This window comes from Trachypithecus francoisi, unplaced genomic scaffold (assembly GCF_009764315.1).
Source record: "Trachypithecus francoisi isolate TF-2019V2 unplaced genomic scaffold, Tfra_2.0 Lachesis_group16, whole genome shotgun sequence".
Lineage (NCBI taxonomy): Eukaryota > Metazoa > Chordata > Mammalia > Primates > Cercopithecidae > Trachypithecus > Trachypithecus francoisi.
Genome location: NW_022681461.1, coordinates 76,087,436 through 76,110,853, shown reverse-complemented (window position 1 = coordinate 76,110,853; position 23,418 = coordinate 76,087,436). Strand labels below are relative to the sequence as shown.

General features: G+C 40.0%; 1 protein-coding gene across 4 annotated transcripts in view; it reads left to right on the top strand.

Annotated features, from left to right (window-relative positions):
- The window catches only part of PALM2AKAP2 (PALM2 and AKAP2 fusion), a 402,567-nt gene that overhangs the window by 166,820 nt on the left and 212,329 nt on the right, over positions 1–23,418 (top strand). For 2 of the 4 annotated variants that reach the window (XM_033237854.1, XM_033237852.1), the window contains exons 6-7: positions 518–619; positions 11,190–11,885. In XM_033237854.1, the coding sequence (XP_033093745.1) occupies positions 518–619; positions 11,190–11,885 (798 nt within the window). The remainder of the gene's footprint in view (positions 1–517; positions 620–11,189; positions 11,886–23,418) is intronic. The other 2 variants (XM_033237853.1, XM_033237855.1) reach the window with 2 other exon arrangements.

Sequence of the window (23,418 nt, the reverse complement as noted above, 5' to 3'; positions counted from 1 at the left end):
TGTAATGCATATAAAGTTGGTCTTTTGAGTGAATCAGGCTCATAAAGCTATATTGCCAGTTCAGGGAATGAGCCCCATAATAATCAGACACAGAAAGCTTTATTTCCGGTTCAGAGAGTGGATCTGTTTTTCAGTACTGTTTAATGTACATTTCTAGTTTGATGTTTTCTATTTGGTCAATCCCACCAAGTTGATAATGGCTCCCACAAGCCCATCTCTGAATCTTCCCCCCGTCCCTGAACTCATTGTCCTCCTAGAATCTAGAGATTTCTGATGACTCTTCTGAAACAGAGAGCCATCCTGGGGCTTGAGCTCTCTGGCCAGGATCCCTCCTGCCTCAGCTACTCTGCTGAATACCAGTCACTGGGCAAATGCTAGTCTTTGTTTACCCTGATCCTCCTGTTCAGTGGCCGCCTTAGCGGTCCATTATGTAGGGCAGACAAGCTGCTGTCTCGGCAGTGAACCCATTGGCCTCCCAACACTGTGACTAATTGTATTCCCTGTTCTCTGCTACCAGATGCAGTAAATTACATTTCCTCCCAGCTTCCCGACCTGCCAATCCTCTGTTCACGAACTGCAGAACCATTACCTGGGCAGGACGGGACCAGCAGAGCGGCTGGTAAGTCCTGGGGACCTTTGGACGCTAGGATGGTCCAAGGGGCTTGCATTTCACTGAGCTTTATTAATGAGATTAGTGCCTTGCTATCCTTACATAGGGGGACAGCCTCAGCCCAGCCTCAGACGCAGCCTTCACAGTGGCCACACAAGGCAGGCACTGGCCCCAAATGGGTAATTGAGTACCAAATGGGAAGGAGTTCTGAGGAAATCATATGGCATTTCATCTCCGACTTCAGGGGAGTCTTTCTTTGGTGTTTGTGGTCCTTATATCTGTGTTTATTCTCAAAGTTAATCTGTATTCTGCCTCCAGGGATTTTCATTTTCCTCACTGGAATTATACAAATTGAGAGAGCCATCCATGGTGGAAGTTGGGTGGGAAATATTTTCAAAGCCTATGGTATCTTTACAGAATCCTTTGGCAGTTTAGCTATTTGTATATTATGAATACATATATTCCTAAGTCTTCCCATTTCTGGAGTTATTTCTTAGCCACTGTGGTGTATTTGGGAGGAAAAGAAGCAATTTAAAGAACGTGTTTCTTGCTAATGTTTCTCACAATTGGAAATTTTACAAATAATACATTTGTGAGTAAATTACATTTCTTCCCAGCTTCTGAGTGTTGAGTATAGGGAGAACCATGCTTTGCTCTGCTTAATGCAGACGTGCCTCAGAAATCAGAACTGGAAGGATGCAAACAATAAATCTCTACACCAGCCCTTATGATCTACATAGAAATGTGCTGAGGGCTGGGGGTTAAATGGAAAAATGAATTGCCCAAGGTTGCATGGTTAGTTACAACATAAGTGAATTCAAATATGAGTATCAGATTCTGCTTTGCATATTCTAGGTAAGTGTACATTTAAAATAAATCACATAATGACAGATTTTATAAGCTAAAACAATCATGGATGTTTAAGCCAGAGGAAATATTTTATATAGGCCAAACTGAATATTTTATGAAGCAAAGAGTCCCTCTTTATTTTAATACAAAAATAAAATAAAAGTCAAGTAAGAATTAACGTAGTTGTCATGTCCACTGGCTAATTGAAATATCTGTTGGGCATCTTGGTAAACAATTTAGCAGATTACTAAGTCCCTCCCCTCTGAATTGTACAGACTCACAGAGTCCTAGAGATGGATGGGACCGTCAGTGGTATCTGGTCAATCCAGAGCCAGTTCCACGTCTTCCTGGACAGTGACAGGATGGATAAACAGGAAACTGCAGCCTGCAGTTATGCTTCAAAGGACTCACTGGCAGTCACTTTAACATTGAACTCTTGAAGTACTCCAGGGTGCACTTCTGAGGTCAACTTAGGTAAAATGTGTTTAAGAGTCACACACATTCCCTCTGGTTATTAGAGACTTGGGTGTTGATGATTCCTGATAGCTGTGGGTAAACAACTTCTCGGTTCCTCTGCACAAATTCCTGCACTTCAAAGGACACGGGATATGATCCAACATATGGATCAGCTCATGGGAGGGTAGGGACAGTGTATGAGAAATAATTTTAAGAGAGAGAAAAAGAATTTGAGCAGTGTGGGTAGTCAAAGGGTTTAAAGTTCAAGAGTAACACAAGATGTGATTGTAGTGCTGTGTAAGTAGGAATGTACATTATTTCCACAACCCAGCTCCCTTTATCTTTGAAGATCCTGCAAAACGTAATGATTTTAAAAGCCAGTGCATTTGTAAAAGTATAATGTGATCAGAATCTTTTTAAAAGTAAGTTTACATATGTTTCTGTTGATGAGTTAAGAGTTAATTTGCATAAATGCATCTGCTGTGGGATTACATATAAGTGGAGCTATGGAAGGAATTGTATTTGTTATGATTAACTCCTTTGTCCAGGCTGTTTAGGGAATGGGATGTTCAGATTCATGATCAATTGTGGTTAACAGTGACTACGCAGAGCATGTGTGGCTTACCAACCAAGGGTACTCACTAGAATTCTCCTAGATACAGTCCATCTTGCTTTAGGAATGTCCTTTTGGAAATTTATATAAGTTCAGGGACATTTTGACAAATGTCACTTGTCGTTACTAAGTAGTATAACAAATATCCTGGTTGTTTGGAGTTTGGAAGGTTTGGGACTCTGTATAAATGGGAATTTATTTAGAATCATTACTTTTCAGAATTAGGAGACATCTATTCCAATCCTTTATCCAAACATTGAATCCTTGACATAGCAGCCCTGTGAAGAGGTCCTCAAACCCCAGTCACACACCTCTGTGATCCAAGCTTAATCTTCCTCCAAGTTACCCATTCCATCTCTAGTTGGTTCTGACTATTGGGAAATTCTTCCTCTGATGGAGCTATCATTTGTCTGCCTTCATCTTCCACCCACTTTTCCTTATCCTGCCCCCTGGAGCCTTTCAGAACACATCTAAGTTCTAATTTCCCTTCAAGTGTTAGAAAATCACTGTTATTTCCTGTTTTTCCCAGATCCTCACTCTAAATCCCCTTCATGCTCACAGCCCCAGTCTCTCCAGCTGGTATTGAGATGATGAGATTGCCTTTAGACACTCTCCAGCATCCCCGACCCTCCCATCTGAATGCTCTTCACTTGGTTGCTAGTCTACTTGATGTATCATGCTCAGAACTACCCAATGCCTCCTGAGCTAGGCACCTCACCCCCAAAATAGAGCATGACGCTGCAGACCGTGTGGCTGACTTTGCTGGCAACACGGCCTTTCAGCTTCAGTTCTGAAAGGCCCTAAAGTCATTTCATGTGTGCCACGTCAGCCTTGCTCCCTTTATCCATAGCATTGTTGTTTCTGAATCCTTTCAGCTGAAATGTTCAGTCTGTTTCCCCTAGTTATACATATACTACTACACCTGCTCATACATAGAAGGACCTACAGAATTCTTTTGTTTTTTAATCTCAAAAGACAAAACTAAGCATGAGCTATGCACTTTTCTGTCCTTTGTAGATTTGCTATGACTATTAAATATCTTCTTGTTAGTTGTCTCTCAGGAATGTTTGGGGTTTCATGGAGGCACTGAGGAACCACAGCAGGAAGTCGGGGAGGGGAGGGATGTCATGGGATTTGACAGGGCTCTGACATTCCCTTCTATTTCAAACACTCGCAGTTCCTCCATCCTCGTGTTTACATATTGTGTTTCTGCATCAGATTTCACTTGAATCTAGGGCTTAACAAGTTTTGAAAGTAGAAAACCCTCTTCTCTATTGTTAGGGTCTTTGTAGCTCATGATTATGGTATCCTCATAGCCTTACTTTGCTTCTCAGTTTACTACCCCCTCAAATCTGAAAAAACAATCTTTTAATATTTTTTATCATCTCACTGCTAAAAATGTTGTCATGTTGGAACCAAAGTCAGAGCCCTGTGGCACACCATTAGAGATCTCTTGGGCCTTGATAACCCTAAATCGACATCTTTGGAGTATGATCATGCAACCACTAACAAGTTAATTGTCTTAACACCCAAGGCACAAGTTTCTGTGTAGTCCACAGGAATATAAGGGATTTTGTGATGATCCAAATACGCTGGATCTTTTCAAATGCAATTTGCCTATTCTTTCCAGAGACCTTGAACAAAAAAGAAAATGAGATTAATCTGCATAGTTTCTGCTTGATGAGCCCATGCTGGCTCTTGGTCATCTCTGTTCTTTGAAGATTAACTTTAGAATGTAGCTAGCCATGATGTCAAGCTCCTTCTATGTAGTTTAGAATCCCCTCATTCTCATTTTTGAAAATCAGACCTTTAAGTGTCAGCTTCCATCAGCTTTCCTGGTGTTCAAGATTCGTGAGACAAATTCAACAAGAGAACCGGGACCCTGATCCCAAAGCACTGACAGTCTTTATATCCCTGCAGTGCTTTATTATTTTCTAAGATTTTCCGCTCGTCTGGGCTTCACTTCCCTTTCTGCCACTTTCTTTCCGGCACTTTACAGGCTGAAAGCTTTCCTTCTTGACCAAAAATAGAAGAAAAATCAGACATAAGAAATTGGCTTTCCTTTATTATCTATTAACATCACAACCTTGCTGACTTAGTTTTGTTACTACTAAGGTGTCTTGGAAAAACAATTGATTCACAGACATTTTTGATCACTGTTTTTTTGGGGGGAGTTACAATTTTTTATTGATACATAATGTACATATTTATGGGGTACATGTGGTATTTTGATACATTCATACAATGTGTAATGATCAAAAAAGGGTAGTGAGGATATCCATCACCTCAAACATTTATCATTTCTTTGTGTTGAGAACATTCAAAAATCTTCTAGCTATTTTGAAGTAGACGATAAATTATTGTTGGCTTTAGTCACCCTACTCTGCTATTGAACATTATAACTTATTTCTTCTATCTAACTATATTTTTGAAGTTAGAGATTGCACTTTGGGATGAGAGGAAGAACCCAATCTAAATTAATTTCCTCGTTTTTATTGTCATTGACATCACAATAGCCATTTTTACATTTCCAGCCCAAAGAGAATATGTGAACACGTATGTATATGTATAACCATTTGCTCGAATTTCAGCTTGAAGGGATAAGACTACCCATATGTATGTTCATTTAACAAGTCAAGCTTGTGCATTGCTTGTCTATCACATGCCAGGTGCAATGCCAGCTCCTGGATGTTTCTTTTACTGAGATGACCCTGACCCCCCATGGATGACACTTATGATCTGCTTCCTTCCTACTGTACTTTAAACATCACTGACTCGTGAACCACGCAGGGTGTTCACAGCACCATAAAATATCAAAGTTGGATACTTTTCATTGTACAAATGAGAAAATGAAGCCCCAAAATGGGGTGTGATCTGGATAGGAATTCCGATCCTATCTTTCTCCCTCCTCCCATCTCCCTGACTAATGACAGCGGAGCATGTGGTGCTTATATTTTGTATGTGGGCTCTCACCCTGTTCTTCCTCCCGTAATCACAGCGAGTGAAAGGAACTGAGCTGGGAAAAGCCTGAATCAATGATTGAACTTTCCATCCTCCTGAATAGTCTTGTTTTGTATGCTCTTGGACTGACGCTCAAATGTATTCATGTCCATTGCTCTTCCTGCCTTGCTTGTGTCCGTTACTCTTGTTCCCTCTTCTCTAGGCTCCCTACAGCCCTTAACCGTTGCTTTCTCTCTGCTAAAGGTGAAGGCAGCAGGCAACATGGTCATGTGTAGGGCCAGGGGGATAAATTTGAATCAGAACCAAACATTCTGTGCTCCTCAGACTCATCTCTCTGGGCCCTGCAGAGCAATCGCTTCTCTGCTGAAAACTCCCACCTTGGTTTTTAGGTGGGCACCTTCCCCAGAGTCCTCACACTCCACTCCGCACCTGGGTGTTTTCAGAACCTAGAGACTGGAATTCTCAACCTCCACTTAATGTCTGTACTCCTTCAGGGCATTTCCCTACTGATGAAAGAATTATTAGGGAGCAAGAACCAAGAAAACCAAATGCGGAGGCCCAAAATCAAAGTATCCATGCAGTCATTCATCTGTATCCCTTTGAAGAAGCTAGCAACATTGGTTCTTATTCTTTTTAATAAAAAGAGCATATTAAAATAAAATAAACTAATTTTTAAAAAGAGCATATTACTCAGCTGTCTCACTGGCTTCTTGGAAGGAGTAGCAAAAGTGTTTTATATACTCCAATCTCATTGTCATCAGTATATAAGGTTTGGAAATCAATAATTAAATACATAATTTAATAAAAGCATACTTCCAGATTTCAGCCAGCCTGTCAGTGAAACTTCCATTGAATTGTCTTCTATTTCTTGTCCTCCTTCTCCATGTCCGTCATCCTGGAAAATTTCAAGAGCTTTCCTTCAGATACTTTTCTGTATGTCCATATATGTTTCCAGATTTCTTTCAGGGCTCCCTCAACCCTCCGCAGCACTCCCTCCTCATTTTTTAATAAGATGAACAAAGGCACCCAGCCCTTTGACCCTCATCATTATACAAATTGTAGTGTACCTCTGACATGGAGAAGCTGGAGGGAAGACAGGGCAGGTTAGAGAGTATGCTTTGTGCTTTATGGTTAGAGATGAAGGGATGATAAGCATGAGAGGCTGTTGGTATAAACTTTTGGCAGCAATAGGAAGTAGAAGAGTTTTTAAAATTGTGTGCATCAAAAATAAGACATTTCACTGAAAATGTAAGTCTTATTTTCCTACTGGTTCATATGTACTCTAGTTCATGCTTTTGAATATTATTGGCTGAGAACTGAAGCAAAATATAAGTGCTTACTCATAAAGACGACATTTAAACATTCACACCTCTTGCATGGCTTTCTAAAAGGCCTAGATAACATTCTTATATATGTATCCATGAAGACTAAATATTGCCTTTGGGTTAAGTCAGAGCTTCTCAAAGTGTTCACCTTTGTTACCCTCACTGGAGGAAAGAGTGAATGCAGAAAGGAATGTAGACTCATACTCTTAAGTATGATTTGTGGTTCCTCTGAAGCCTTATGTTTTATCTAGGAAAAAAATACATATGCATTTTGTGACATAACATGTCTAAGTTTATTTTATTATAAAATTATATTAAAATGCTTAAAATATTCTATGCTCATATTCTAGGAATATTGGAAGAATAGTGTACAACATGTAAATATAAATATGTAACCCTAATAAAACCATGTCACATGTGGTTCAGTCCCAGAGCCATGTCACATTTAAAGAAATACAGCTTAAAATTACACACCAAAAAACCATTAAGAAGGTGTTCTGTTCTTTAACTATTTCTCCAGAAGGATATTAAAAGGGACCTTGGCCGGGTGCGGTAGCTCATGCCTGTAATCTCAGCACTTTGGGAGGCTGAGGAGGGTGGGTCACTTGAGGTCAGGCGTCTGAGACTAGCCTGGTCAACATGGTGAAACCCCATCTCTACTAAAAATACAAAAATTAGCCAGGCATGGTGGCGCATGCCTGTAATCCCAGCTACGTGGGAGGCTGAGACAGGAGAATTGCTTGAACCCGGGAGGCAGAGGTTGCAGTGAGCCAAGGTCGCGCCACTGCACTTCAGCCTGGGTGACAGAGTAAGACTCTGTCTCAAAAAATAATAAATAAATAAATAAATAGGACCTAATTTATATCTCCACTAAGCAATACTTCTCATATTCGCTTTTCTTTCCTCCACATATTACCTGCTCTGAAACATCATTTACCACCACAAAATACTCCTTCTCTATCCGTATTTCACAGTTTTTACTCTTTCTCCCACTAAACTCCTTTCTCATCAGTGTATATGTGGATGTACTTAACCTTTCTAGAAAATAACTTTTCATCATCCTCTCTCCTTTCTTCCAGTCTCTGATTCTAGAACAGGCAAAGATTAAAATGAGAGAAAAGTGGACCAACAATGATCCCAGCATTCTCATTGGGTGGGCAGAGGGATAGGGACATCTGTAAACATCCCCATGGTAATAATTTGTATTTTTATCCTATCACGTATAGATATAAAAATAGAAACATTTTGTTCCATATTCTGTATTGATTGCAGGCCAATGTGTGGATTTGTTCACAGATTACTGAATGTTTGCAGAATAATTATTGTACCTACAAACTAACAATTATTACTTTCCTTATTTATAACTATGTCCCATGAGTGTGTTCATAGTGATAAGATATAATAATATTCTAATCCCAGACTGTGCTTTTTAAAATAAGTATAATATTTCAAGAGCAGGCTTTTGGAGTCCATGCAAATTTTAAATACCTATTCTATTCCTCTGATGGCACATTTTGTGAGAAATCAGGAACTAACTGAGATAAATGTTTATTTGGATACACTGTCATTGTGTGTGCCCTTGCACCTCTATGACAAATATTGGTTGGCCTCCCATTGTGTCACTTGAAGAAACTTGAGATCTTTACGCTGAACAAGTGAAACTTTCAAAATGGATCTGATGAAAACCAAACATGGGATTTTGTTTCATAATCTTTTTAGTTAAGTGTTAACCAGGAACAGATTGTATCTTATTATGCAAGCAGATGGAACAATATCATCGCTGTTATTATTTTAAACAAGTTCAAACATTAATTACTGTGTGTACCGTTTCATTGGTGTCATATTATACCAAGTATTTGTTACTAGATTACAACAATCATATTAGACTCTTGAATTATTAGCCTTTGTTTCACAGATGTGTATATTAGGTACCTACTATACAAATGGCTCTAAGGTAGGTGCTGACAGGGAGGGGCGTCATGGATAGGTGTTGGACAAGAAACTAACCCTCAAAAGATCCTAAAAATCTATGAAGCTGATGAAACATTCCCACAAATAATTATACAGCTGAGTGGTAATTGTTAAGAGCCTTCAGAGAAGTTTAGAAAAAGTATTGAGAAAATTTTAAGAAGAGAGGGATAACTTAGAGATGGAAAGATCAAAGAAAGTGTATGGAAGAGGAGGCAGTTGACTTTGGCATTAATCAATGAGTTATATTTGGATATATAGAAACTCAAAACAAAGACATTTCAGGAGAAGGAAATCTTAACAAAAGCAGGAGATATTTAGGTCTGGGGTGTGTTATTTGGTTGTGCTAAAGGGAAAACGAGCACTAGAACATATGGTTGAAAAGAGAGTTTGGATCTTCTTAATACAGGGAACTTATTCAGAAAGAGGTAGGGACTCAAGACAATGATAAGCAGACATGGGCTAGATCTCTAGGAGTCTGGAGGAGCAAAAGGAGGCTATCTAGGCAGAGGGACAGCAGGCACACAGATGAGCAGCCGTGGGAGGAAGTTGAGTGTCCTGGGAATAGTGAGAAGTTGTTATGGCCACAATGTGTAAAGAATGAGAGAGCCCGCAAGACAAGGCTAGAAAGGAAGGTTGCAGACACATCCTGAAGGGAACTATATGCCATGCTGGGGAGTTTAGTGTTTATTTTCTAAAGACACAAGAAACCAACAAAGGGTTTATGACTCAAGTAACTGTGGGCAGGATGGAGCACAGGCTGTCAGGGGTCGGCAAAATTTTTGTATAAATGGCCAGATTTTAACTATTTTAGACTTTGTGGACCATATAGTCTTTGTCGCACATTCGTTGTTTTCTTTCTCTTTTCTCTTTCCTTCCTCCATCTTTTCCTCCTTTTCTCCTCCTCCTCCTCCTCCTTCTTTTTTTTTTTAAATAAATACAACCCTTTACAAATGTAAAACCACTCTTAGCTCCTCTGGCCATACAGAAACAGGGTCAGGCTGTCTTTGGCCCTCTGGCCACAGTTTGCAGTCTCCTGGACTAGAGCAAAAAGAAGTATTAGGTAAAATAAAAAAACAAGGCTGTTGTGCAGAGAGCAGAGGAGGGCCTGAACTAAGGCCTTGGTGATAGAAATGGTGGTGAGGAGATGGAAGAGATATATCTGAAGTAGAATTATTTACTGTCAGTGAGTGTTTGGCTGTAAGAAAGCAGGAAGAAAAGAACAAGTCAGACGCGATTCTCAGGCCTCTGGCTTGAGAGACTAGGTAGCAGTGCTGCTGTTATTTGGCATGGAGACTGTGGAATAGTTTTGACAGAAGAAGCTGGAGTCAGTTTGGAAGCTGCTGAGTTTGATGGGTTCATGGCACATCCAGATAAAGGGCACCTGAAGCCTGGTGGCTCTGTGGGCCTGGTGCACAGTTTCTTCCCATCCGGGAAGCCTATGAAGAACCAATTTGGAAGTATGAGGTGTCATAAGAGTCTATAGGACAGGAAAGAGCTGTCCTTAGCAACCCCAGACTGGCAGCAAGATTTGGGATGAATTAAAAAGGATACAAGAGTGAGAGGCAGGGGCAAGGGGAGGGGGAGACCAGGTAGGAAGCTCTTCCAACAATCTAGGGAAGAGGAATTGAATGTCTTACATTGAGTAGTAGCAATGGAACAAAAAGAAGACAACAGATGGGAAAGCTATTATAGGCAGCAGGACTTGGCACTCTGTGCATGGAAGATGAAAGAGGCATTCTGCGATCATTGTCTTCAAATTCCAGTGTCCTATTGTGATGTAACTTCTGTCTTGTGCTTTTCTTAGTTCTTATGTTAGGTACCTAGCTTAGTGACTGAAGTACTCACCGGGCACATAATATGAATGCTCTCATGCCTTTTCAATTGTTGAAAATATTCTATTGTATAGTACAGTGGAGGATAGCCATTTCCCACCTTCAAAAACCTTTGTGGAAATATAGAGAAAATGAAAACACTTGATGAAAGAGGTTTTTTTATTTATTTAAAATTTTGGAACTGGAACACATTTAAACCAAGGGTTTGTAAATTGTCTATCAGCTGGGGAAGCCCTCAATCAAGGTAATTTGCATGTTGCCAGCCTCCCTGAAATTCTTCACACCAAGATCTAAAGTCTCTTGTGCCCTTATTTTAGCAGATCTTCCTTAAATGTGTGAGTGCCATTGAGATATAGCAACTGTGCATTTGTCTTCCCAGTGCATTAAACTGCTGTGTTAAAATACAGATATAATCACCTTTGTTTACAGTGCGCACCTCACTCTAACACTCAAGATGCTTGGCAGTTAGAATAGAAAGGGCACAAAATCTTTTTTTTGTCTGTTTGGCAATTAACCATTCACTGGCTTTTTTTGTTGTAACATGCACTTCCTTTCTCTTGTTTTCATTCAAGCTGTGTACGCCATGGAAATTAATGTGGAGAAAGACAAACAAACAGGAGAGACCAAGATTCTCTCTACATCTACCATTGGCCCAGAGGGGGTTCATCAGAAAGGAGTCAAAGTCTATGATGATGGTACCAAAGTAGTGTATGAGGTGCACTCAGGAGGCACCGTAGTAGAAAATGGAGTGCACAAATTAAGCGCAAAAGATGTAGAAGAGCTTATTCAGAAGGCTGGACAACCAAGCTTAGGAGGAGGGCACGTGTCCGAAAGGACTGTGATTGCAGATGGGAGTCTCAGCCATCCCAAGGAACACATGCTCTGCAAAGAAGCCAAATTAGAAATGGTACATAAGTCTAGGAAAGACCATTCTTCTGGGAACCCAGGGCAGCAGGCCCAAGCCCCCAGCGCTACAGGGCCGGATGCAAACTTGGATCAGCCAGTCACCATGATTTTTATGGGCTACCAAAATATCGAGGATGAAGAGGAGACGAAAAAGGTGCTAGGCTATGATGAAACCATCAAGGCAGAATTGGTCCTCATTGATGAAGATGATGAGAAGTCATTGAGGGAGAAGACAGTGACGGACGTGTCCACTATTGACGGGAACGCGGCTGAGCTTGTGTCTGGGAGGCCGGTCTCAGACACCACAGAGCCCTCATCCCCAGAAGGGAAGGAAGAGAGCCTAGCCACAGAGCCAGCCCCAGGTACCCAAAAGAAAAAGCGCTGTCAATGCTGTGTTGTCATGTGACCACTTCTTTCTTCTCCTTTCTTCTGGGCAGCCTGTACTCTCCATCACTCACGTAGACCTCACTGTACCACTAACTGCAATACTGTGAACTGGAAGCAAACACCTGCCTTGCCTTGCAGTTGGATTGCTTTGATCTCTCTCATTTTTTTCCTTTTCCTCACCTGAGAGACAACGTGCATGTGTGTGCTTCATTCTCTCCAAGAACTTGCTTTTCCTCTAAACCTTTCCTTGTGTCTTCAAGAGTGAATCACTTCCTTCCTGCTCGATTGGAATGGACTCTTCGTATCAGCCAGTGATATGGTAGCCTTAACTCACTTGACTGGAATTGAACCCATTGGCACTGGGGGTTTCATTTTGTAGTGTGTTCCTGTAACGTAGTCACACACTGCCGTGTCCCTGGTTTCTCACTTGCCTCCTTTGCTGTGGATCTTTGTTTTTATATCTTGTGTGGCAAAATGCTGTTGGCTCTAGCCGGTTGCTAGTGTAGCCAAAAGTGGACCTTACTTAGTCTGTCTGATCTAGGGTGATGCTTTTTGCTGCCTTACATAAGCTTCCAGATTACAGTATTGTGCATTTGTGACTTTCTTTCTGTTAAAACTGAAATGAAGTCGATGTAGAAGAACCCAGAGCTTGTCACAGCTGAAATGTAGGGACTGATTCCATAACCTGCCCATCAGCAGTTGTCTCTCTTTCTATGGTTTAACCAATGAACCCTTTATATAAGAAGCACCATTTAAAAATTTCTAAGGACATGAAACAAACGTTGTTTGAAGCATCAGTAGCAATTGATCTCCAAACTTAGGCAAATTCACAAGCCTTGTTTCTATTCTCTTAAAAAAATGTAAATTTTTATATTGTTTCTTTTTTCATGGACATTTTCTTGTCATGTTAATCTATTTTCAATGAGGGGATCATCCTGAGAAGTATCTTTGCAGTGACCATATTTTTAAAACAGTCTTTCCGACATACAGTGGTTGCCATGATGCTCCCACTTCATCATGGATGGTGCTGTAATGCATTAACTGTTCATCTTATGCTCGGTTGATTACAAAGCCTTGCATCTGTACTCTTTTCTTTCTGGCCCCATGAGAAAGAAAATGTTTTAGGTAACTTCAACTTGTAGGTTTATCTGCCCTTCCAAAAAAAAAAAAAAACTTTAAAAAACTTTTAAAAATTAAGAAAGACCTGTCTTCTCAATGTTAAACACTTAATTTCGTAACAAATATTGAGTGGCACATAGCTGAGCTTATTAGGGCATTGTTTTTGTTTTTAGCTTCTGGAAATTCCAGAAGAGCAAAGAATATTTTTTATCTAGAGCACAATGAACAGTTTTTGAAATACCTTCTCAGCACTCCCCCAAAGCAAAAAGCCACAAATGTAGTAAAACCAAAGGGAAACAATTTAATAAAGTAACAATAATATAGTAATGAAATAAAGATATAACATAACTGGTTTTCATAAGAGTTATCTTAACTTTATTTGCCCATTTATAGCATTGTTATGAATTATTCATAAAATTATGTTCCATAGTATATAGTTTTGAAAAAACATATGATATACTACATCAAGTCTAACTTCTGTGGAAAGTAGATCAGAAAAAAATAAGATAGTCTTGAGAGAATTTTATTATAGAAGCTGTCTAATTTGACCTATTTTGCTTGCTCAGTGCTAAATCTATTTTTTTTTAATTTCCTGGCTTGAAATTATATTTACTTCAATAGGAAAGGTAAAAATATCAGTTTTTACTTTTCAAAATTAATTTTCTGAAATAATTGCATTTTAATGAGCACAAAATGGGTCGCTTTATTATACTCATTTTGTTTACACTTATATGTAAACAGAAAAAGTTAAAGAAGAGAAAAATAAAGGAGCTAAGTTCTGCTATTGAAGATTATTTCATCCAAGGCTTGGTTTTGAATAACTGAGGGAAATATCTCTAAATCTCAAGTTCATCAAAATAGCTGCAATGGAATAAAACTGCTCTTTTATCGAGAAACCTGGTTTGGATGCCTATAAATTGCGCTACTCTCAGCTTCATTTTCCTGAGTACATGGTCGTTGAAGCATCATTTAGACATCACATAAAATGGCCTGCAGATAAACCTATTTACGTAGAGGGAGAAAACAGTTTCAATGTCTTGGACAATCTGTTATTTTAATGATTTACTTAAGAAAGAAACAATCTAAAAGTTTATCATAGCTTATCTTTTTTACTCACTTGGGGATTCAAGCTATTCAATGTGAGTTTTAAAAATGTAAGCACAGTTAGTGAGTGAAATGGTAGAATGTAGAACCCTTGAGCTTGCTGGTTGATAAACAGAATCAATCTTCCAGAACAGATGATTCCCTGAAGGGACCTACCCTTGCCTAAGTGAACTAGTTATTCATAAAGAAAATGATCTGCACATCTTACTACAACACTACACACAAGAACTAAAAGATTAATGATTATCTGTATTCTCTTCACTAATTACTATGATGGGGGGATAATGATTAGCAAATTATATGAATTCGAGTTCTCTCTATACTTTTATTAGTAAAGCTTATGATTTAATGGACTTTGAAGTAAGATGTGTTACCTTTATTCAAGCTATTTGTAGCCACAGTAAATGAAGGTGTGTTTGAATATGGCATATATATTTGCATATATTCCATCATTTTCCTGTCATAATGGGGGATTCAGGCTTAGCCAGTACTTCTACGGGATGAGACCTAAAATCTCACCTATAGCAGCAAGTAACTACCCTTCGTGATGATAGTGTACATGGAGCTGTGATTGTGAACATGCTGCCTTTCCTGCTGCCGTTGGCATTCCCTGTAAATTTTATTATGTGTGGTATCACACTCTCCAAAAATGCAGGGTATTTGGTTACATAACCAGACTAATGAAAGAATCAGTAATGAAACTGCAAAACCACGATCTTTTTTGAGCTAATGTTTAGTTGGGCTTTCCTTTAAAATCATATAATCAGGCCGGGTGCAGTGGCTCACACCTGTAATCTCAGCACTTTGGGAGGCCGAGGCGGATGGATCACCTGAGGTCGGGAGTTTGAGACCAGCCTGACCAACATGGAAAAACCCCGTCTCTACTGAAAAAAAAAAAAAAAAATACAAAATTAGCCAGGCGTGATGGTGCATGCCTGTAATCCCAGCTACTCAGGAGGCTGAGGCAGGAGAAACGCTTGAACCTGGGAGGCGGAGGTTGCGATGAGCCGAGATGTGCCATTGCACTCCAGCCTGGGCAACAAGAGCGAAACTCCTTCTCAAAAAATAAACAAATAAATAAATAAATAATCAGTTCCCTTTAAATAGAAAGAGGAGAAAAAATAAAAGGAGGGGTATCTCATTTGTATATAAATAGATTTTCAATGGCATTTAATGAAAGATTCTTTAATGGTTAAAATGATAAAGATTAATTCTACATATCTTGAAAAATCTTAATGACTTCTGTATTCTTGACTTCTTAAAAATATTTTCTTTCTTTTAGTGTGCAGTAAGACAAACTAAGGGGAATTTTTTCAGCTTGTATCTCTTTTACCCATATTATTTTCCTTACATAAGCAAAAAAATAATAATTGCCTCTAAAACTGATTTGACAATGTCTAGTGACATCATTTAATATTGGTGATAGGGAGGAAGAGAAGGTAGGGAATGCCCTTATGGCCAAACCTAAAACACAGTTTCCTTGAGCCTTCTGAGCAATCTTAGAATTATTCAAAACTTTCAGGAAACTCAAATTCTATTAATTTGATTTGGTTCCTTTCTGAAATGTTAATAGACATGTATTTGCTTAAAATGTCTACCTATTCCATTTAATTTCCTGCTGATAAATGTATTTTATCTACAAGCAAGTAGAATATTTTGTTTTGGTTAGAGTCAAGTTTTTATAAAAGGAGGGGAAGTATATAAAGAGAGTTTCCTAGAGATACAATATCATCTCTGGAGCAAAATGTTGAGGCCAAGTGTAAAAACAGACTATTTCTCTTTACTTCCTGCAGAATTTCATTTCAAGGGACTACAGTACACCCTTGAAAATTACCATTTATTTAATGCCAGTTGAACCAATGGTAGCAAAAGAGGAGGGAGGGAACATGGTCATAGAGACAAAATCTAACTACTATACCAGGTCTTCCTTTGTAAGAAATATTAGCCCTGTCAATATAAAACGCAGATGAACATAGACAGAATAAGCATTGAGGACATTTTATTATTGACTTGAAATCTAGAAGCTCAGTCATCTCTGTTCATCCCTGGACCCACTGGAGAGTTTTACTCACTAACAGATCCTTTTCTGGAAGAAATAATCTCATCTCCTACAATATTAGTTTACAACAAAAATCATTCCAAAGTGAGCCATTTCACGTTGTATTTTTGCCATATGCACATTTACTATTGAAACCACAGATTCTCAGCATATGTAAGACATAGGTGTTTCAGAAACTTCATAAATACACAATCTTTCGGGTGCTCCTCAATTTCTTAATCAAGGTATATTGAACTCCAGTGATTAGGATAGAACCTGAAAACATCCTTTGTTCTATTGGCTAGTACACCACAGCAAGAGCACAGAGTTATTTGTATAATAAAACAACTTAAGTAACGAGGAAGATGGGATGTTTGATTCCTGCTACCACCAGTTCACTTCACAAAGGCCTTCTTCTGGTATTACCAGGAAAACTTTCCTGCATTTTCTAGGGAAAAAGAAAAGTCATTTATTAGGAGCACAATGCAGATATGTATCTGTGTTTTCATAGCTTCAGCAAACTTCTTAATAAAATTCCCATTTCAACAAAAACCAAAATACTGATTGTTTGAATGTAGAAAGGTATAGAATAAAGACTACATCCTGAAAGTCGCAAAGGGGAATTTTACCAGGGCTCCTTCGACCAGCGCTTCCCACGTAATTTTTATATAACTTAAGTAAGCCTCTGCTTCCCCTCTCCCTTCTAGTCTACCATAAGAAGGTTGGAACTGTCGCACAAAAGAACTTGCTTTCAATATGAAAATATAATATGTAATTTTGGGGACTGCAGACTTTCTGCATCAAAGATCTGGACAGCCTTAACTTTTATAAAAATAACTTTTCAATGTTCTCTTTTACTAACCAGGAAAACAAGATGTTTTCTGAAATTAATGACTTTTTCTATTTTGTGTCTGTTTTCTAAGTTTTTACAGGTTGAGGTATAAAGGGTTGTCTTCTCCTCATATTGCCTCTTCATAATCACCTGGGGCTATTTTTTGCAAGTCACTGCATTTTTACAAAGAAATAAAATAAAAAGTATATCTCACAAATCATAAAATTCTCCCTAGACTTCAGACAGTCCTTCTGGAGTGAAAGACTAGAAATACAGAAAGAAAAGAATTACAGGGTGGCTTTCTTTTTATTTTCCTATGGTTAATGTACTGTATGGTATATATGTTTACAGAATGTATCTGCCTTGTGATGTTAACAAAATGAATGACAAAAAAATAGTACTGATGTGCCATTTGACAGTTTGCCTTAGCATCACTGTTTATGTTCTTCTTTTCTGTCCTTTTACAAAAGAAACACAGGTTGTATTCCAAAGCTGTATTAACACAACATTCTCTTCCCCACTCCTACCCAGCCTTCTTCAGAGCTGTGAATTTCATTACAGGAGCATGGAGGCAGAACCTTGCAGGTGTGGTCCAAAGGGGCTAAAGTGGGCATAGGTTGGGATTTACTTCTGCCCGTCTACCAACCAAACGCGTATCTGTGTTCTCATACAAGCCTGCAAAATCACACCCTGCCTTTCAGGGAGACAGGCCACATGGAGTGCATGACCTCTTGCAGTCATCTCCTCACAGTCCTTCCCACTGTGAGAGAAGGAAACTTGCAGACACCCAACTGGGTCTGGGAGCGTATTTTTAAGCACAGCTGGCATTGCTTGAAAAAGCAAGAGAGATGGACTCAAATTCTCTAATTGAGCCATGACTGAGGAATGTGCCCATTCGTTATAGTCTAAGATGAGTAGGATGATATGGGTGGGAATAGGAGTGGCTGTAGAAATGGAATATTTTACATTTATGTATTTTTTTAAGGAATAGTATTTTTATAATGAAATCTATATGCATTATGGAGCTTGAGTTTGAAAACACCCTTGATTAGCTGAGCTATTTCTTCATTCCATTAAAGGTAACGTTCTGGGGAGTCCTATAGCACTAGGCCAAGCCTTGGGGGCATGAACAAAGGGCCTGTCACTTGGCCTTGCACTGCCATTACATGAGATCCAGTGTTTCCAAATAGGCGTTGGTTGGAAGATCGAGCTTTCTACACCTGCCATTAGGTAGATTGGATAGACGACTTGACAGCTCTGTGGGCTATACCTTTAATAATATATAATAATCTTTGGGAAGGAGATAGCTATTTTAAATGCAAGCAAAGCCCAGAAACTATCAACGTCCAAATCTTTCACATATTTAAGGAGTAATTGCCACATTTGAGGTTAAGGGACCACTCACTCTGGTGCATTTGAGAAATATATATGAAACGGTGAGTCAGAGCCCTCTGACCATTTTCAGTCTATACATAAGCAGATAAACCACCAACATAAATCTTACAGGAGCCAGACGTGGTGGCTCATGCCTGTAATCCCAGCACTCTGGGAGGCCAAGGCAGGAGTGTGAGCCCAGAAGTTCAAGACCAGCCTAGGCAACACGGTGAGACCATGTTGTTTAGTCTCTACTAAAAAATACAAAAATCAGCCAGCATGGTGGCGCACACCTGTAGTCCCAGCTACTTGTGAGACTGAGGCAGGAGGATCGCTTGAGCCCAGGAGATGGAGGCTGCAGGGGACCGAGATCTCGCCACTCCATTCCAGCCTGGGCAACAGAGCAAGACTCTGTCTCAAAACAAAAAACAAAAAACAAAAAAACAATTATCAGATATTATTGGCCTTCTACATAACACAGGGCTGCACCATATTTTTAGAGTTAAGTAGATACAGGAAAAGATTGTCTTTATCCACAAAGGAGATTCTGAATTTTTAGAGTTCCTGAATATCTTCCCCCAAGTTTCTGTCAAATTCCTGAAGTCCCATCCCTATCACACTCAGTTTCCTGAAGCTCTTCCCCAACACCTGCTCCTCTGTCTGGCAGACAGAGTTGTCATGTCTCAGAAACTACTCACCACTCTTGTGAGACTCTCTTCCCAAGCATCATCCTTCCTCAGGATGAGGCCTTTTTCTACTACCCAAGAGATCAAGACCCTTTTTCTAACAAGACAAGGTTATATCTACTCCATTTTCAAGAGAAATAACCCCTCTGGTTCCCATGCAAATCGTTTAAATTCCTTCATCACCAGAATCTCTCTAATAGGCCCAACTCCAGCCCAGCTGTGAACATTGCTGTCATGGAGACAACTCCAAAAATGAAAGAACTATGCAATTGCCTGAAGGTGCTAATGGAGAGCCAGTTTACTCTAATCTCTTATTACTAAGGAACCTTTCAGTTTCGAGATTAAGTGGGCAGGGAGACATCCAGTCACTTAGTTTTGCAATGACAGGTCTTGATATACACACAGGCCACCAGGCAATGCCTGATCCGAACTATTCTGTATGTAGCTCCAACTCCAATTCTGTGATATCCTATTCTGGCAGGTGGGAAGAGTTCTATTCTTTGCAGGTTCTGGAACATTCTTTCCTCCTCTCAAGCTCCTGACTTAGGAGAGTCAAAATCATACAGGGGTTCCAGAAAATGTTGTGTCTGATGCAGCTTTTCAGTGAATGTAGGTTGTTGGTGAAATTTTCAGCTTTAGCACCTCACTCGGGGTGAGTGACGTCTCTGTAAATACTTTCATTTGTGGTTGGTTGGTGGGGGTGGGGGTGGGAGCCTGTCGTGCTTACTCTGAATTAGCTTACTGGGCTAGCTGCTGTACTTTGTAACCTGAAGTGTACTTTGACTGTTCTGTTTCCTTCAGATGAAAAACAAAATAAAAACTGACTTCAGAAAAGACACTGCCAGCAACAGCTGATGCTGTACTTGTAGCTTCTCTCTGTTCCTCTGTACAGTATTAATAGACAATAAACTGCCTTTTCACTGCATCTACCTCTCTGTGTCTGTGCCCTGATTCTTTCCCCTTCTCACCTGCCACTAGCGGACTTCAGGCCAGACTGTGTTGGGAGCACCTTCTGCTATTCACTAAAACTAAACACTAACCCAGTGCCTCTCAAACTCCAGCATGCTTCAGAATCACCCGGGGGTACCTGTTAACAATGTGGAAGCTTAGTAGCAACTTTGGAACTCAGATTCTGATTCCCAGGTGGGGCCCAGTAGCGTGCATTTGTAATAATGTCTCCAGGTGATTCTGATGCATTGGTACCTGGACCACCGGTTTGGGTGCCCCTTGGTGGGAATCCTCATGGCCCACCTGTTGTAGTTGGTTTCTACACTAATCCAATCTCCCAACATGTCCTCCCTCTAACCCCCTTTGCACGTCTCTCTCCACACCTGTCATCCTTTTCTTGTTCCTTGCAAGCCCCCAGCAGCAGCCCAGACCGTGATCAAACCTGGGCTGCCCCTTAGGCTAAGTGACAGGGTTCATCTGGTGCAGTCTGCTGTTTAAGAGCATCTTAAGACACATGGGGACTTTGTTTCTGTTTGTCACCTCTCTTCACTTGGAACAGGGTCAGCAAAGTTTTTCAATAAATGGCCAGATAGTTTTGGCTTTGTGGGCCAAATGATCTGTTACAACCACTCAGCTCTGCTGCAAAGCAGCCATACATGACATTTAAATGAATGAGTGTGGCCATGTTCCAATAAACTTTATTTACAAAAACAAAGGCTGGGTCCGATTTGGCTTATGGGCTTATAATTTGCCAACCCCTGGCCTCAAACAGGGCCTGGTCCATTGTAAGTGCTCAAAAAAAAGTTTCAAAAAAATTATCGCATGAAAGAATGAATGAAGAGTAGATGTGATGCCTACCACCTGCAGAGCTGTCACAGAAAATGGTTTTCTTTGAGGATATTAAGTAAATGAATCAGTTGGGAGTTCTCATCTGGTTGGGTTCCATGGTAGATTTTTTTAATGTCTTTATGCATGGAGGGTAACTTTAAAGATGGAAATATGAATGGTGTTTTATAGATTGCTCAAACTGCCAGGTTAAGATTGACAGGAGTTTCAACCAATAGAAAGTGGAGGAAATGCAAGAACATCTTGTCCTTGTCAAAAGTGCTGGGGATACCAGAACTGGGTGCTCCCTATGTACCTAAGTGTTTAGTGCAGTTGTTTGTGGAGCTGTGTTTTGTCAGATTCATCTTACACAGTGAATGGCAGGGCTTTCTTTACATTATTCTCTTTGTTAATTGAAATATTTTTTAATGTGTAGGCATGTAGGCTGGAACCATGATAGCACATTACACATCCCACAGTTCTAGAGCATACCAACAGGTTCAAACATAGGAGCATATGGAAAGTCATGTGCTTACATTCATCCCTAGTGTTGTTGTGAAGTTAAAGGAAATCGTATTTTTAAAAGCACTGTGTAAGCTGGAAGCAGATGACAAATGTTAGTTTAGTTATAATGAGAAAGTGTCTGTTCCCCAACCAGAGGCCTCATCCTGCCCAAATATAGAGATTATAAGCTGTTCAGGTGTGTTTCAGAACTAGTATAGAAAGGGAAGCTTCTTTGCCCTCCTTTGGATTTGTGACTGCTGTTGTAGTACATTCAACCTTATGAAATTGTCATTTTGTAGATCCATAATACTGACTATTGACAGTTCCATATAGTTCAACCTCATAATTCTATTCTGGGGAATTATTTCTCATCATGGAGGGCAAATGATTACCAGATGAACTCTAAATGTAGCAGGAGGAATTAGATGAGAAAATTAGAACTTTGGAAGGGAACGTAGTTCAGTACTACCAAGTAGACCTAGGCATTTCACCTGATAGGGTAGGATTTCCTTTAATCTCACATCAACCTTGTAAGGTGGCCATTGAGATTATTGCCCTTTTATACATGAGGAAACTGAGTTACAGGGATAGTAAGGACTTTGGCTAATGTAGCAGAGCTAAAAATCTGTGTGGGGTGGAGGAGGGCCAAGTTCCGAGCTCAGCTGTCTTTACTTCCTCCCACACAGAGGGCTATGTTATGAAAGTGGTGTGGAGGCCAGACGCAGTGGCTCATGCCTGTAATCCCAGCGCTTTGGGAGGCCGAGGCAGGTGGATCACGAGGTCAGAAGATTGAGACCATCCTGGTCAATATGGTGAAACCCCGTCTTTATTAAAAATACAAAAATTAATCAGGTGTGGTGGTGCATGCCTGTAATCGCCGCTACTCAGGAGGCTGAGGCAGGAGAATTGCTTGAATCCAGGAGGTGGAGGCTGCAGTGAGCTGAGGCTGCGCCACTGCACTCTAGCCTGGGTGATAGAGCAAGACTCTGTCTCAAAAAAAGAAAAAAGAAAGTGGTGTGGAGATGACCCTGAGACTGGAGACAGAAAGGTTTAAATAATGAGGTTATTTATGCAAGAAAGACCCAATGGCACCAGTTCTTATTTTGCACCTTTACCTACTCAAGCGAATGCTCTGTTAATTATACCACCCCCTGGAGGCTGGGAGGTGTCTCTACAGCACTTCCTTACCAAAGGTGAAGTAGAGGGTAAAATCACCTTGTTTTCTTATCTGTTCATCAGGAGTCCTGTTGTTCTATTTGACAGTTTTTCCTTCGCCATTCATAAAAAGGATTAACAAAATTGACTGAAACAACTCTATAAAGTCTAGGAGTGGCAGGTCAGTCTCTGAACAAGCAAAGGTAGTTTTGTTATTGTGGCTGATGATGGTATTATTATTTCACCACTGTCGTAACAGCTAAGAGGAACAGCTGCCCTATGGCGTTATGCAAATACCTTTTGATCTAGGCTATATAACCCTTCTGCAGCTATTAATAGACTACTCCGTCTCCCCAGCAGCCCCCAAGCCCTAGCTCCTGTCCTGCTTTTCTCAAACAGTATCAAATCTTCCATTTTATCAACAGCACAAAAGAGCAAAGATTTGCTATTTAGAAGTTAAGGTTGCAAGGTCTTAAGTGATCACGTAGGGCAGAAGTCAGAAAATGGTTATGCAGATTCTGGGCTGAATCTGGCCTACACTTAGGTTAGTTTACCTGCACAGTATTTAAAAATCATTTTGAATTCATTGCCAATAATAATAAATTAAGAGAGTTCTTATTTTAAAAGTATATTTCTGACTTCTCTTGAGAATTCAGTCTCTGGCAATAATAGCCTGTTCTCCCCACTGGCAATTTTCTGGAGCTGATGGTGGTTGCTAACCTTAGAGGAGCCATACTCTGTTGTTCATCACCGCCACCAGCACCAACACCACCACCTCCTATTATTCTTACCACCTTCTATTATTCTTACTCCTGGCCCACTTCCTTTGTATCACCTGCCTGGCCCCTATTGGCATTTGAGCGTGTGACCCCTAATCTATCATCATTCACTCATTTTATGGCTGGGTCAAATAAATACTAGGT